Below are 14,787 nucleotides of genomic sequence, written 5' to 3'. Positions count from 1 at the left end.
GTAGCAGTGTGCACGCGCTCATCGTCCCAAAGTATGGTCGATGCCCGGTGGTTTCACGAGCAGTGCCAGGGAGGGATACCAGACAGTAGACGATGATCAGCCCCCTCCGCCCCCCGCTCGCTCAGCGCCCCAGCAACCTCCCGCACCCGTTCAGCCGCTGGGAGCGAATCCTCCTCAAGCGCCTGGGGGCTATCAGAACGTGTGAAGGGGTGGAATGGAATGAGGCGGCCTCAAAGGTCGCACTGTAGAAAAAGAAAGTGGTATTACAGCCGATAAATTATGTTATCCGAATTATACAGTGATTGTAGGTGACTACCAGTCGATCCTGGAATCAAAGTCGTCTAGGTCATCCTTGTCCTCTTGAACAGCGTTCAGGGCATGCCTCAATGCAGCCAAAAATTCGGCTTTCCCATCGGCTCGCTTCCTCGCGTACATCCAGGGGCAGTCCAGCGATTCACAAGCAATGGATTCGGCTTGAGGGGTCTTGCTACACGACGCACAAATGGTTTGTATCTGCATCGACCGTAGTTCGTGGGTGCGGATGGTCGTCAACAAGTCCGCGGCTGTTGTCTGCGGAACGGTGCGGCAGTCGTCGCAAACTCCTGACCGCTCCAGTCAATGGGTGCAACACAAGTCAGTGCGCGGACTAAACTGACCGTCGTATGCGAGTTCACCGCAGCGTAGGCAGCTGTAGTCTTGGAAATGCTCCTCGATGTTCACGAGGGTGTCGAGCAGCCCCATAGTCGGCTGCTCCCCCTTTCTAGGGGACCATTTCCTCGGCGACCCTTGCGTCGGGTCCTTGACCTTAGGCATCTGATCATACCATTGTTGGATATCCGCGCCGACCAAGTTGAATATTCTCTCTAATGGCGGCATAAGCACACGCGTGATATAATAGACCGCGTCCAGTCGCAATTGGCTTGCATATTTGTGTCAGTGCCGCATGTTATATGGGAGAGAAAACGCACCTATTGTTTAGGAATTCCAGAGGGTCAAAAGCGCGTTCTACGAGTCTACTCCCTGGAAGCCCACGGGCGATGACATAGCGCACTCGTTCGGCGTACTGGGGTTCGGCGTTGGGATCTGCTGCTTGCTTCCGCGCAGCGACTGTGACACCCGGGGGTGGAGGGCCCTTGTCGCTGAAGAGTCGTCAGCCTATAGCGCACCTAGGCTCATACACGCAGACGTACCTGTAAGTGCCCATCCTCACCTCCTTCGCGAAGACGAAATCCTGGACCGAAGCACGATTCTCCATAAGCTTGGTCCAGGAGCGTAGACAGTAGTCCTTGACTTGGCTGAGATCTTGCGTTCGGAATAGGATCCTGACGTAATGATTAGACTCATATATCGACGACGCACTATGCGCACTTCAAGCAGTTCTCAGTCATTTTCTGCTGGGCTGGGACTCCATCTCGACGAACAGTCTCGATGCCCTTGGCGTCAAAGCCTGGTTCCGCATCATCCACGCATTCGTACTTGAAGCCAACGTAGCGCTTCTTCGCAAGGAGGACGCAGGGCAAGTAGACCTACCTTTTGATCAGCATGGTACGCAGTACAGTCAGCCGATTTATACCTTCTCAAACTTCAGCTTGATGGGCTTCGGGTTCAGCGCCGTGATGGTGTCTGCCATATCGTAGCCTATTCGGAAGGCCTGTTCTTTGGTCTTGCCGATGAGATAGACGAAGACGCTGTCAGTATCTCCGTATACGACCTGTGCGAGTTAACGGTGTCTCGAGAGCCGCAAAGAGCAGCCTGCTTACCTGAGCGCCCCACTTCGGGTGGGAGTTGATGAGGTCGATGGCCTGATCCCATCGTCAGTCCAGGTGAGAAGACAAGCATTGCCGTGCTGTGATGACCTTCTCCAGCGTTTCACGTCCAGTCTGCACGATGCTGTCCGCGATCTCAACCGCTGGCATGCGTCCAGAATACGTCGCGCTGGTATAACCATACGTTACGTTGCTGATGTACTTCAAGCCGAGTTGGCGGGCTGACAATGGCGTCAGAGATCGAAGCGCCTCTTCCGAAGGTGACACCCACCATTCAAAATTCTTTGCAGCGCCTACTCCATCCTGCGACTTCAATTTACGTGCATTTACCAAGTGATATTGGCCGACCTTGTCTGGCACGCCCTTCATGGCTTGCTTGACCATCACGCGCGTATCCAGAAGCTCCGTGAGCATCCGTCCGAGGAGGCCGCGCCGGATGCGTTGTTTGACGTAGGCAATCCCATTTGGTGATACTGCACTCGATTATCATCCATCTGGAAACGAGCAGGCGGTGTGACGAGCTCACTGTTGATATCGTCTTGCAGTAGTTCGTATGTACCCTTGGGAATATTGAGATCCGTGACGCCAAACTTGTATCGTCCTTGAAAGGGTGTAATCCTCCCAAGACATGTGTCGTAAGAATAGTTGTAGGCAATCATAACGCTCGGATACAGACTCTGAACAGACGTATGAGTGACCGCAGGCATTGTATTCAGGACGGACTGACCTGAAAGTCCAGAACGAGCAGCGGGCTTGAGTAGAACGCGGAAGTGGGCTCCATGATGAGTGGCATGCATTCCGCCGCGTTTTGTTTCCCCACCTGAGATCGCCCGTATTAGAGGAGCAAGGAAGGGTTCCATCCGCGAGTACCCACATCAATCTTGCTTGGCGACAGCAGGACATAGCTCTCCGGCTTCGCAAGACGGAACATGAAAGACTCGACTTTGAACTGCGATCCTCGCGTGAGGACAGAGTAGAAGTCGACGCCAAAGACTCTGGCGAATTCTCTGGATATAGTCTCAGCGTCGAACCCGTGCAAACCAGAGAACATTGACTGACGCGTTCTTCGTCACGACCTCCGACCCCTCAAGGATCTCCAGGTCCATGAGCGTACGGTTCGCCAGGTAGTGCAGAGCCTGGGTGGTATGGTGGGGTACATCGCTGTTGAACCACCTTGTGAGGGTCGCATGGTTATATGCGGGCACTCTACGACAGGGTCAGAGAGCGCTCAGAGGTTTACTGAGGGCAAACGAACCGGCGACGCAAGACGTGGAACGCCACATTCTCGAAGCTGTAGACGCTCAGAGTGAGCTCCGTGCGCATAAGCCGCCAGATATTCAAGACATGTCGCCCGGGAACTTTGATGGTCGTTCCCTTCCGCAGACCCCACCGATCCAAGCCTTGCGCACTTGCAGCACGCCGAGGAGGGGCTCGTCCCATCAAGTCGGCGATATCGAGCCCTATGGCGAATGCTCGTGAACGAGTTGAGTGACTCTCTTTATTCATGACGCACCGTAGTCGTTGCCTCGAGCGACAAGGTAGCCCCAGGATTGCGTCTGCGCCTCCCAGCCAGCGATGATGTCGGGGTCCAGGTCAACAACAGTGTCGACGACCATGTTGAGCAGGTCGAGCTCAGTGTCTACGCATTGTATCTTGAGATCACGCAGGCGCTCAGGCCGCAGCTGAGGCCCATCCACAGCAATGATCTGGACCGGTAGGAGCTGACCGTCTGCTTGTTGATGGCAGTAGAACACCGCCGCTATGATATCCTCGGAAGGATCGGGCAGGAGGTGCCCTCTTGTAGGTACGAGCAGTTCGAGAGAGAACTTTGTCATCGTCTGCCGCTCGCGGTAAGCGCCTGCGTCGCCCGGGGACGCCTTCAGTCCATAGATATCGGCCTGGGTTGGCCCTTCGATCTGTGAGCGGGATTTCTTGGCCTTCGCAGCGTCCGCGTCTGACTTGCTGGGTTGCGACCGGAGCCAGTGCTTACAGGTCCGAGGAGACGGCGGTGAGCCTGCATACTCCCATCCCCAGATATCGTCTCTAATGAGCCGGCTCGGTTTGGTCGAGGAAGCGCGCATACTGTGCTTGCCCGGAGGCCCGGTATCCCACTCATCTAGCGTTCCAAGCCCGTCACCGCCCTTGAGGTAGTACATCAGACCTGCGAATTCGCGAGGACGTTCAGGCGCGTCTGACGGATTGGAGTAGTATGGCGATCGGTAGACCTTCGTGGGTATATGAAAGTCGTCAACTGTCTCGAGGAGGTCCTTGGTCGTGGGCGGAGGGATGGCATAGACGAATCGGCGGGTTCGCTGTGGTGTCGCTCTGAAAGACAGCGAGCGCGAGATGGTCCGTGGTAAAGTGCGAGGGAGGCTGGTGCTTGATGGGATGTCGAAACTTTGGTCGCTGGCAGGTTCCGGGATTATTTGGGTGACGTCGTTCATCCTTACGCGTCGACGTTTGTTGGGTCTGGGATTGTCGTCGTCGGAAGCCCTATCAGAAGATGAGTCAGAGCAGCCTTGACACATGGACAAAGTCTCACTCTGGCGACTCCTCCTCGGGCGGAGGAGATAGTTTTGGTAGGGCGAACTCTTCGGTGTGTTCTTCATCGTCTTTTCCATCCGCAAAGAAAGCATTCATGTCCCTGCGCGCATTGTCAGTTTTACGAAGAAGACCAGCTGTTGGACGTACTCTTCGGTAGGTTGAGCCCCAGATTCGTCCTGGATGTCGTCGGCATCAAAATCTTCGAGGATATTGTCGTCCTTCTCGTCTTCCTCTGCTTGTGGCTCCTGGGCTCCAGTCCAACCGTCCGCGTCTTTGTCAGCCTCGTCGTCATCGAAGCGCAGCATCCCTTGGGTCAAGAACACGGACATGTCCACGTCAATCTCGTCGTCGTTTGAGACAGGTGGTCTCCCCGCCGCATCATCTTGTTCGTACGCGCGAGATGGCCTCCCTTGAACTGTTCTGTCGGGCTTCCACACCCGCCATTCCTCGTCCCAGAGTGCTTCTATACTCTCGAATGTTGTCATAGCGTACTTCTCCCAAGCTTTGGCCTTCGGGTCTGCTGGTGGCGGTGGATCTGCGCGGTCTTGTTCGATCCTCCTCCTCATCACCTCCCAGAATTGCGCTTCGGAAACCCAATCGCCACCAGGGCCTCGCGACGAGTCACTGGGGTCCACGGGCATTTCAGGTGATGGGTCAAGCCCACGCGCCTGCCGCCGTTGTCGCTCGTCTTCCCACAGCTCACGAACACTGGGTACCTGAGGTTCGGGAGGGAAGGGTGGTTCCGGTATTTGGTGGTGGATATTGCGCGCCGTCAGACGATGTCGGTTCAGGATCTGGTGGGCGACGACGTCCACCTCTAGAGCCATCCGACTTTGGCGGAAGTAGCTCGAGGGCTTGAATGTCGGCGCGGTGAGCGCAAGTTCGTCGCCTTCTTTGCCGCGCTCGAAGACTTCAGCCATGTCCATCCAGCCGCAGCCGTAGAGACCGAAGTCGGATAAGAACTGGAGGTAGTAGCTGAGGTGGCTCTCATATACGCGGAACTGGGTGCTCATGATAGAGGGGGACTGCAGGATGGTGACGGCGCGACGGACGATGTTGGGGTCGATCATCAGAACCTTGAGGAAGGGCGAATAGGTCGAGTGATATCCGTAGAAGTGGATGCCCTTGACGAGTACGATGGCACGAACATATTGGGCCTTGTTAGAGGCAGGATCGCGTTTCAAGGAGACTGCAATCGCATGGTCGAGGGAATGCTAGGCCTTGGGTCAGATTTGGGGAGGGGAAAGGGGGTGTGGCGCGCACCGTAAGCTTGGCGATATATTGCTTGACTGGTACGATCAGCAGAGGACTGCATGATATAGTATGTACTCACCGCATTTGGGGTCCAAGTCACCCTTGTACTCGATGAAGAAGTAGGGGTACACTTGATGGACATGGACACAGGCCTTGCGTCCGGTAATGGAAGACGCGCCATAGATGCGGATTATAGGCGCCCAAGGCTTGGTGGACTTGTCGAGCGGTCCGGGAGGGATCATGATGTGGTCAATTTGGTTGATGCGCACCCGCAGCGTTGTCCGCGGGTCCTGCGAGCCCGAGGCGGATGGGGCGGACGGGGCGGACATGGTGGACGCGTCGGTCAAGCTCCGAAGGACAAGAGTCGATCAGACTGATTCGTCGCGTGACGTCACTTCCCTCCGACCGCCATGTCCAGACTTGTGCGCATCTGCAGACTGCCCCTTGCTTCTAACACCGTGGTTCGCAGCTCTACACCACGGCTTCTTCCTACGCTTGTCACTGCGCCTGCCTACGCCGGAAGATGCCTACCGTCTAGCTTCCGTGCTGTCCACAATCCTCCATCGCGGCTGCCATGCCCATCATGCGGGGAACCTTTACCGACCTCCCTGCAAGCTTGCACAAAGTGCTGGACGATATTCCCCGTCTCGCATGACATTCCATATCACGATCTGTTTGGGCTCCCGTACGAACCGAACCCCTTCGTGGTCGATACGAAGACTCTACGCCAGCGCTTCCGCGAGGCTCAAACGAACTGTCACCCAGATACGTGGGCGTCTAAAGCAGCGGTGCGTGTGGATAACACACAGGCTTACTAGTACTGACATGTATCTACGCTTCTAGGACAAGAAGGACATGGCGCAGACGGTGTCGGCCCAGATTAACAAGGCTTACCAAACACTGCTGAATCCGCTCTCTCGCGCTGAGTACATCCTCGAAAGGAACGGCATGCAAGTCGATGAGCACGACCATGTCGATGACATGGAGTTCATTGGGCAGATTATGATGGCTCGCGAGAGCATTGAGGACGCTCAAGGCGTGGAGGAGGTGAACACGGCTGCTGAGGAAGCAGCAGGTGAGTGAGGTGGCTCTGCCGAGCGGCAGGCATGCTGACGATTGCCAGAACAAATCAGCGAGTGCTTGAAGAATATCGAAATCCAAAGTGCAGCGCAGGATTGGGCGGGTATGAAGGATAGTACTGTTCGACTGAAGTACTGGGAGGGGATCCAGAGAGCAGCAGAGCAGTGGAAGGAGAATCATACGTAGAATAGACTTGTCAAGTTGAAGTCGAATTGACTTGTGAGCGTCGGGCCGTAGCGGCAAATGCCGAGAGACGCAGGGGCAATTTTTGGCTCGCATCAGACGCAGACGACTGTTGTGCGGTCATCTCAAGGTCAGGTCAGAAGGACGCTGAGAGCGACGACGGGGAAAGTGCGTCGGCACTGGTGCGTGCGGCGGACGGACGGCTGAGCGCAGACCGGGCAACTGACCGATCCCGATCCAGATTTGTCGGCATTCCCCTCCTTATGAGCTTAGCTCGACTCTGTCACGCTCATCTCAGGCGCCGCCTCCTCATGCAATCATCCCTCGCGCAGAAGGCCACTGTAAACGCTGCTGCCGGTTCCTCTGCTTCTTCCTCCCTCAAACGCCCCTACGCGCACGCAGCCCAGGCAGACGAGTCTGCTCCAAAGCACCGTCGCACCTCCGCCCCCAAAGACTCCGCCAGCAAAAAGCACATGCCTCCCTCCAACTCCCACTACGACAGGTCCTTTGGCGGCTACAACGCACGCCATCGCCGAGGAGGAGGAGGTGGTGGAGGCGGCGGTGGGGGCCGTCGGGGGCAGCGGGGACCGCAGCAGAACATCCAGAGCTGGCCCGTGTACAACCGCGAGTACATCGAGAAGCATCACAAGACGAGGGACCTCCCTCCCAAGTACTACGACAACCCCAAAAGTCATCTTGGCAATCGCTTCAAGAACTTGCGCTACGAGACGATCGAATGGGTGCCCGCGGACAGCCCGAACACCAAGCTTTTCAGGTCAGTGGCGCCACCGGTATGTATGCGCATACTGCTTACACATTACCAGATCTCGCGTAGCACTGCCCACCGAGCATGAAATTGTTGGTGTCGGCGACGCCCCGACAAAGCTTGAGTCTCACAATAATGCGGCGCTGTGTGCCGCATATCAGGCTGACGGTCTTGGGGAGGTGTGTAACTCGACTGCGCTTTGCCCAGTCCATCTGTAACCATGAGTTGCAGCTTTTCGTGGAGGATATCACTCAGATCACACTTTCCGACGGAAGCGTTGTCGATGTCGAGAAGGCGCGCAGCTTCATCGACTACTACTGCCGCCGCTACAACTTCGACAAGCCCGAGATCGTCGAGGAGCAAGGCACGAAGGGCGGCATGGTGTGCTGGGATGCCATGATGCTCATCAACGGTAGCAAAGTCGGCATAGGCCATGGCACCAACCGGAAGGCAGCCACCATCGCTTGCTACCTCGACGTCACCGCATATCTCGAGAAGTGCGATCCCGAGCTCTGGAAAACCTACGTGCAGGCGGCGAAGACGGGCGCTGACCTCGGCTTAGCACCCAAGGTCTACTTCACCATGAGCAACGCACTCGACAACGACCTGCGCGATTTGTGTCATGACATCAAGAAGAGCAATTTGTACCGTAATCGACCTTCCGTCGCTGCCGTCACCGCGCCCGCTGCACCCCCCGCTTGGTCCGCGTCGCGCACAGCATCAGATGCGACCATACAGTCCAAGAGCAAGCTCTTGTCGGAGAGACGACAAGCCTATCTCGAGAACCCCAAGCTCGACAAGATGCGCAAGACCCGCGCAGCGCTGCCCGTCTACACGAAGGCGGAGGACCTCATCAAGCACATCGAAGAGAACGACGTAACTATCTGTATGGCTGCCACTGGTTCCGGAAAGACGACGCAAATCCCTCAACTCATCCTCGACCATCACATCGACAAGGGCGAGGGCGCACGCTGCAACATCATCTGTACGCAGCCACGTCGTCTTGCCGCTATCAGCGTCGCCGACCGTGTCGCGAAGGAGCGCGGCGAGACTGTCGGTCAATCTGTCGGATACACCGTCCGCTTCGAGTCTCGTGCACCTGAACCCAACGGCTCCATCACTTTCTGCACCATCGGTGTATTTCTGAAGAAGTTGCAGTCGGGGCTGGTGGGGAACTCGGCGGGCTCGGAGTGGTTGGACACCGTGCAGTACATCATCGTTGATGAAGTGCACGAGCGCGACGTCGACACGGATCTCATGCTCGTCGTGCTCAAGCGCATCCTCGCTGACCGTCGCGCTCGCGGCAAGCCCATGAAGGTCATCCTCATGAGCGCAACCATCGACCCGACGCTCTTCCAGACGTACCTCCCCGATCAGACAGGACAGCCAGCGAAGGTCATTGAGATCCCCGGACGCTCCTTCCCCGTGCAGCAGACTTTCATCGACGAGTTCGGACCCAAGCTCGCGAGTGATCCGCGCCTACGCTGGGTATTCCAGGATGACCAGGTGCAGAAGTTCCTTGTGCACGAATTTGGTCCGGATCGCGCTCGCGCAATGTTCAGCGTGTCGTTGAACAAGCCGTCTAACATCAAGGAGGACGACTTGGACGTGCCAATACCAGTTGTATGCGCGACCATACAACACGTACTGGAGAAGTCGGATGACGGTCACGTCCTTGTCTTCCTCCCTGGTTGGGACGAGATCCAGAGCGTCACCCGGATGCTGACCAACCCTCGCAACGGCTCCTGGCGCTTACCTTTTGGCAACTCGAGCAAGTACACCATCCACGCACTACACTCCAGTGTTCCCTTGGCCGAGCAACAGGTCATCTTCGAGCCGCCCCCAGAGGGCGTGCGTCGCATCATCCTCTCTACCAACATTGCCGAAACTTCCGTCACCATCCCCGATGTCGTCTACGTCGTCGACAGTGGCCGGCATAGGGAAAACCGTTATGATCCTGATCGCCACATGAGCCGCCTGGTCAATGCCTGGGTCGGTCTCTCCAACCTGAACCAACGAGCTGGTCGTGCAGGTCGCCACCGTCCCGGAGAATACTACGGTATTCTCAGCGAGGCGCACAAGAGCAGACTCGCGACCCACCAGACCGTCGAGATGAAGCGTGTTGACCTGTCGAACGTCGTCATGCACATCAAGGCTCTCCACTTCCCTGATATGACGACGGAAGAGGTGCTGGAGCGCACTATCGAGCCGCCTCCTGCGGATCGGGTTGCTGCCGCTATGGACGACCTTCGTCTAGTTGGCGCACTCGATGAGAAGAAGGACCTAACGGCGCTCGGTCGTGTACTTCTGCAGATCCCTTGCGACGTCCAAATAGGTCGGCTCCTGCTGTACGGCAGCTTCTTCCGTTGCCTAGACCAGGCCCTCACCCTCGCTGCCATCATGTCCAATCGCGATCCGTTCGTCGCCCCCATGCATCTGAAGGAGGAAGCACGGCAGGCCAAGGACAGCTGGGCTGATCGCGAGTTCCGCTCGGATGTGCTCGCCGCTCTCAAGGCTTACAACGCCTGGTGGGACATCCAGAAGAACGGCGAGTACGTGCGCGCCAACAGGTTCTGCGTCGACAACTTCCTATCGAAACCCACCTTGGTGCAGATGCAGAAAGAGAAGACGCATCTGTACGACTCCATGAGGCGCGCAGGTGTCCTCGATGTTTCCGCGGGTGGTTCGGCCTCGTTCACTCGCCACGGCGATGTTCCCTCGGAGCTGAATGTGAACGGTGGCTCAATGCCGCTATTGACGGCTCTGATCACACTAGCCTGTCAGCCAAAGTACGCGCTCCGCATCAAGGACAAGATCTACCGCACAGCTATGGAGAAGGTGCGTCGTCTTCTACGCATCCCTTGCTCTCATAAACCTTGCATCCCAGAACGTCCTGATGCACCCGTCCAGCGTCAACGATCGTAAGAGGTTGACGGACCATGAGACCCACGAGCGCATGCTCTACGCTTTCATCGAGAAGCGTATGGGTACCGGAGGGAACCAGATGTCCATCGTCAACACCACTCGCATCGACCTCCTGACATACATCCTCTTCGGCGCCAGCAAGACGGAGCTTACGCCTCGCGGCCTCGAGTGTGATGGATGGCTTCCCATCGTTGGCAATCTTGATGCACTCGAAGACACCCAACGACTGAAGGAGCTCTTCATGGGTTGTATGTTGAGGGTGTATCAGGGCATCCTCATGCGTCGCCGGGTGAACCGCAAGCTCATTGCTAAGCAAGAGGCTGCGCGGCACTACGATGACATCGACCGCGAGTCTGACGATGATGACGAGGACGAGGACGCGGACAAGAACTACGCGTTGACGCCGCTGGAGGTGCAGGAGTTGGATCTTCTCACCCGCGATGTCGTGCGTCTCCTCAACGACTTCGCGGGCGAGCGTATCGGGGTGCAGTCCGTACCGAACTCCGTACCTGGTACTCCGGCAATGTCCCCTCGCAGCTTTGGTGGTCGTAGACCTCTGCCAGGAGAGACACGATCAGGGTACGCAACCCCCAACTCCTTCTCGCGGCCCAGCACGCCGAGTCGCTTGTCACGCAGACTGTTCTAGGATGGGTAGACTCACTAGTAGAATAGCCTTTTGTTACTTTAGTACTTACCGCATAGCACTAGCACCCCACTTCGTCTTCTCCTTGCAACCACTCGCGGACTGCATACGTCCGTTTACTCTACTCCATAGTCACTAATTCGGGTAAAATCAAAATAGCACGGGTTTCTGTTCCCCGAACGCATCTCGTAACGCGCTTTGACATCATCAAGGCCTCGCTCTGCCCTCGACGTCCACCGTGCTGCGAAGTTGTCAGTAGGCGGAGCCTCAGCTGCCCACCATGGCGACGAATATGAGGGGTCTCACTCAGGTCGCGTAGGCTGTCTGCTGCTACTGAACAAGTCTCTGAACGCCGTGCAGTTCATTGCGGACATTCGCGGCGCGCGTGTCCGCGAACTGGAGGAGAAACGCATCAACAAGGAGATGGCCAACATCCGGAAGAAGTTCAAAGGTTTGTAGACTATTGATAGTCAAGTAGCCGCTCACCCATTGTGCTTCAGACGGCAACTTGGATGGGTACCAGAAGAAGAAGTGCGTTTCCTCTAGGATCAGCCCTCATTCCCCCCACGATTGAGACGCATTCCCCAGATATGTTGCCAAGATCATCTTCACGTACATCCTGGGTTACAAGGTCGACGTGGGACATATGGAGGCGGTCAACCTCATCTCGAGCTCCAAGTACAGCGAGAAGCAGATCGTGCGTTGCCTGTACCCTGCGCCGTAGCTGTATCTCACATCCCCGACCACAGGGCTACCTGGCTGTCACCTTGCTCATGCACGAGAATTCGGACTTCCTCCGCCTTGTTGTTAACTCCATCCGAAAAGACCTCGATTCCAACAACGAAGTCGACAATTGCTTAGCACTTCACGCGATCGCCAACGTCGGAGGAAGCGAGATGGCGGAAGCGCTGGTTGAGGATGTGCACCGCCTACTGATATCCCCGTATGCACCTCGTCATTCATGCCAAACACGGTACTGACGATGCAACAGAACCTCGCCACCCTTTGTAAAGAAGAAGGCCGCTCTGACGCTACTACGATTATATCGCAAACACCCAGACGTCGTACCCGTGGCAGAATGGGCCCTGCGAATAGTGTCCATCATGGATGACCCAAACTTGGTGCGGACATTGCTGAACGGCGTTGGACTTGACTAAGATGTGCGTAGGGTGTCGTTGTGTCTGTGACCAGTCTTGTCATGGCCCTTGCGCAAGATCACCCTGATGCACTCGCCGTTTGCTACACCAAAGCGGTGGATCGATTACATCGGGTGAGTGGTCATGAAAGACTTGTCCTAAGGTATACTAAGCCATTCCAGCTCGTGATAGAGCACGAGTACTCAGCTGCCTATTCGTACTATAAAGTACCCTCCCCTTGGCTGCAGGTGAAGCTTCTTCGTCTGCTACAGTATTATCCACCTTCAGGTCCGTCGCTACGCATCGTCGCCTGCTCTCCTTACTCATTCCCCTCTAGAGGACCCAGCTATCCAAAGTGTGCTGCACAAAGTCCTGGAAACGATCATGAACAACAGCGGCGAACCAACAAGAAACGTGCAACACAACAATGCTCAGCATGCTGTCCTCTTCGAGGCCATCTCTCTTGCTATCCACCTCGATACGCGTTCTCCCCTCGTCAGCATCTCCGCTCACCTACTTGCTCGCTTCATCTCATCCAAGGAGACCAATGTTCGATACCTTGGACTCGACTCCATGGCTCATCTGGCCGCGCGCGCCGAATCTCTCGATCCAATAAAGAAGCACCAGCGAACGATCATTATGTCGTTGCGTGACAAGGATATTTCAGTTCGGCGACGCGCCCTCGATTTGCTGTACAGCATGTGCGACGTCGACAACTCGGATGTCATCGTCGGCGAACTACTGCGATATCTCCGGGTTGCAGACTACGCGCTTCGTGAAGAGATGGTGCTCAAGATCGCTATTCTTACGGAGAAGTACGCCAACTCGTATAAGTGGTATGTCGACACCATCCTGCAGTTGATCAGCACTGCCGGCGACCACGTCGGAGACGAGGTCTGGTATCGTGTCGTGCAAATTGTCACCAACACCGAGGACCTGCAATCTTACGCCGCCAAAGTTGTCTTCGAGCATCTCAAGGCGCCCTCAACCCACGAGAGTTTGGTCAAGGTCGGAGGTGAGGAGGACGTTGGCTTTCGCGGTGACGTATATTTACATCCTGTTGTAGGCTACATACTTGGCGAATATGGACATCTCATTGCCAACGAGGAGGGATACAGCCCGGTCGATCAGTTCCAGCTACTGCACATGAAGTCACAATTCTGCATGGCGCCAACCCGGTCGCTGCTGCTGTCGACATACATCAAGTGGGTAAATGTCTTCCCGGAGATCAAGCCCCAGCTCGTCACTATATTCGAGCGCTATCGGCACGTACTGGACTCTGAGTTGCAGCAGCGGGCGTGCGAATACTTCGCGCTCGCGCAGCGGCCAGAGGAGGACGAGATACTGCAGAATGTGTGCGAGGAGATGCCCCCCTTCCCACCTCGTGTCAGCGCGTTGTTCGGCCGCTTGAACAAGAAGCTCAACGCGACCGAGGACAAGCGGACATGGGTACACGGTGGACGGGAGCTCAACCTCGATCGCGAGGCGGCGGAGAAGAAGGAGAAGGAGACCAACGGCCAGCTACAGCAGGACGTGCAGGACGTGCTGGGCTCGCTCGCTGGCCTCGACCTCACCTCACCGCATGCGAAGCGGGAGGGTCCGCAAGAAGGCAAGCCAGTGCTCACCGTCGGCCCCGCCATCGAGCGCTGGTTCGAGAAGCTCACGTACTCTGGCGAGGGCGTCCTCTACGAGGACATCCAAATCCAGATCGGCATCAAGAGCCGCTTCCAGGGCCACGTCGGCCAGCTCGCGGTGTACATGGGCAACAAGGTCACTGCGCCGCTCACCTCCTTCACGACGACTGTGCACGTCGCCGACCCGAGCGCGCTCTCCGTCACATTCGCGAAGATCCCGCCGAGCACGATCGCGCCGAAGACGCAGGTGCAGCAGCTCCTGCACATCGAGTGCAAGAAGATGTTCGCGGAGCCGCCGATCCTGCAGGTGTCGTTCCTCGCCGGGTCGATGCAGTCCATCGCGATCCGCTTGCCCATCGTCATTAGCAAGTTCCTTGAGCCGGTCACGCTCGGTCAGGCCGACTTCTTTGAGCGGTGGAAGCTCATCGGCGGTCCGCCGCGGGAGGCGCAGCAGGTGTTCCCCATCGACCTGACAGCTGGAGGGCAGTTGGACTTGGCGAAGAACCGGATGGTGGTCGGAGGGAACCACTTCCAGCTGCTAGACGAGATCGACCCCAACAAGAACAACCTCGTCGGCGCTGCAGTCCTTCACACCGCAGAGGAGGGCAAGGTCGGCTGTCTCCTTCGCTTGGAACCGAATCGCGATGCCAAGGTGAGGCCGCCTGACTGCCTGGCGCGCGCCATCACTGACTTTCCCCATTCGCCAGTTGTGTCGCTTGACGATCCGCAGTACATCGGAGGAGGCAGCGAAGGAGCTGCAAGCGCTGGTCTCGAAACCGCTCAAGGCTGGCGCTCCCGCGGCTTGATCAATGGACACTGCTCTTGTATACCACACCTATATTACAAGGCCTGTACA

The 14,787-nt window shown here is 56.8% G+C and overlaps 4 protein-coding genes across 4 annotated transcripts; 3 read left to right on the top strand and 1 right to left on the bottom strand.

Moving 5' to 3' along the window:
• Nucleotides 1–248: 248 nt before the first annotated feature.
• On the bottom strand, nucleotides 249–5,893 carry SCHCODRAFT_02744535 (uncharacterized protein; the record flags this gene model as incomplete). The annotated part of the gene is made up of 20 exons (XM_003038576.2): nucleotides 249–602; nucleotides 657–919; nucleotides 969–1,139; nucleotides 1,191–1,322; nucleotides 1,369–1,526; nucleotides 1,574–1,711; nucleotides 1,761–1,802; nucleotides 1,857–1,987; nucleotides 2,038–2,059; nucleotides 2,115–2,239; nucleotides 2,293–2,443; nucleotides 2,494–2,586; nucleotides 2,641–2,773; nucleotides 2,826–2,972; nucleotides 3,022–3,226; nucleotides 3,280–4,259; nucleotides 4,309–4,410; nucleotides 4,458–5,524; nucleotides 5,574–5,599; nucleotides 5,644–5,893. The coding sequence occupies 20 exons, from the start codon at nucleotides 5,891–5,893 to the stop codon at nucleotides 313–315; spliced, it is 4,626 nt and encodes a 1,541-aa protein (XP_003038622.1). The 3' UTR covers nucleotides 249–312.
• Nucleotides 5,894–5,954: 61 nt separating this feature from the next.
• Nucleotides 5,955–6,872, top strand: SCHCODRAFT_02611632 (Co-chaperone Hsc20). Its single transcript, XM_050344485.1, has 3 exons — nucleotides 5,955–6,352; nucleotides 6,408–6,639; nucleotides 6,688–6,872. Exons 1-3 carry the CDS (start codon nucleotides 5,975–5,977, stop codon nucleotides 6,828–6,830), a joined length of 753 nt encoding a protein of 250 aa, XP_050202298.1. The 5' UTR covers nucleotides 5,955–5,974; the 3' UTR covers nucleotides 6,831–6,872.
• A 67-nt stretch (nucleotides 6,873–6,939) lies between these two features.
• Nucleotides 6,940–11,358, top strand: SCHCODRAFT_02611626 (P-loop containing nucleoside triphosphate hydrolase protein). Its single transcript, XM_050344484.1, has 5 exons — nucleotides 6,940–7,009; nucleotides 7,069–7,602; nucleotides 7,652–7,772; nucleotides 7,825–10,431; nucleotides 10,481–11,358. Exons 2-5 carry the CDS (start codon nucleotides 7,091–7,093, stop codon nucleotides 11,162–11,164), a joined length of 3,924 nt encoding a protein of 1,307 aa, XP_050202297.1. The 5' UTR covers nucleotides 6,940–7,009; nucleotides 7,069–7,090; the 3' UTR covers nucleotides 11,165–11,358.
• A 16-nt stretch (nucleotides 11,359–11,374) lies between these two features.
• SCHCODRAFT_02611625 (Adaptor protein complex AP-2 alpha subunit) lies at nucleotides 11,375–14,740 on the top strand (the record flags this gene model as incomplete). The annotated part of the gene is made up of 11 exons (XM_003037241.2): nucleotides 11,375–11,471; nucleotides 11,522–11,612; nucleotides 11,662–11,692; nucleotides 11,750–11,858; nucleotides 11,911–12,104; nucleotides 12,153–12,282; nucleotides 12,330–12,431; nucleotides 12,480–12,585; nucleotides 12,635–13,312; nucleotides 13,364–14,583; nucleotides 14,639–14,740. The coding sequence occupies exons 1-11, from the start codon at nucleotides 11,442–11,444 to the stop codon at nucleotides 14,735–14,737; spliced, it is 2,790 nt and encodes a 929-aa protein (XP_003037287.1). The 5' UTR covers nucleotides 11,375–11,441.
• Between the last annotated feature and the right edge of the window lie 47 nt (nucleotides 14,741–14,787).

This window comes from Schizophyllum commune (assembly GCF_000143185.2).
Source record: "Schizophyllum commune H4-8 unplaced genomic scaffold SCHCOscaffold_2, whole genome shotgun sequence".
Classification (NCBI taxonomy): Eukaryota; Fungi; Basidiomycota; class Agaricomycetes; order Agaricales; family Schizophyllaceae; genus Schizophyllum; species Schizophyllum commune.
This window is presented reverse-complemented; position numbering and strand designations above follow the sequence as displayed.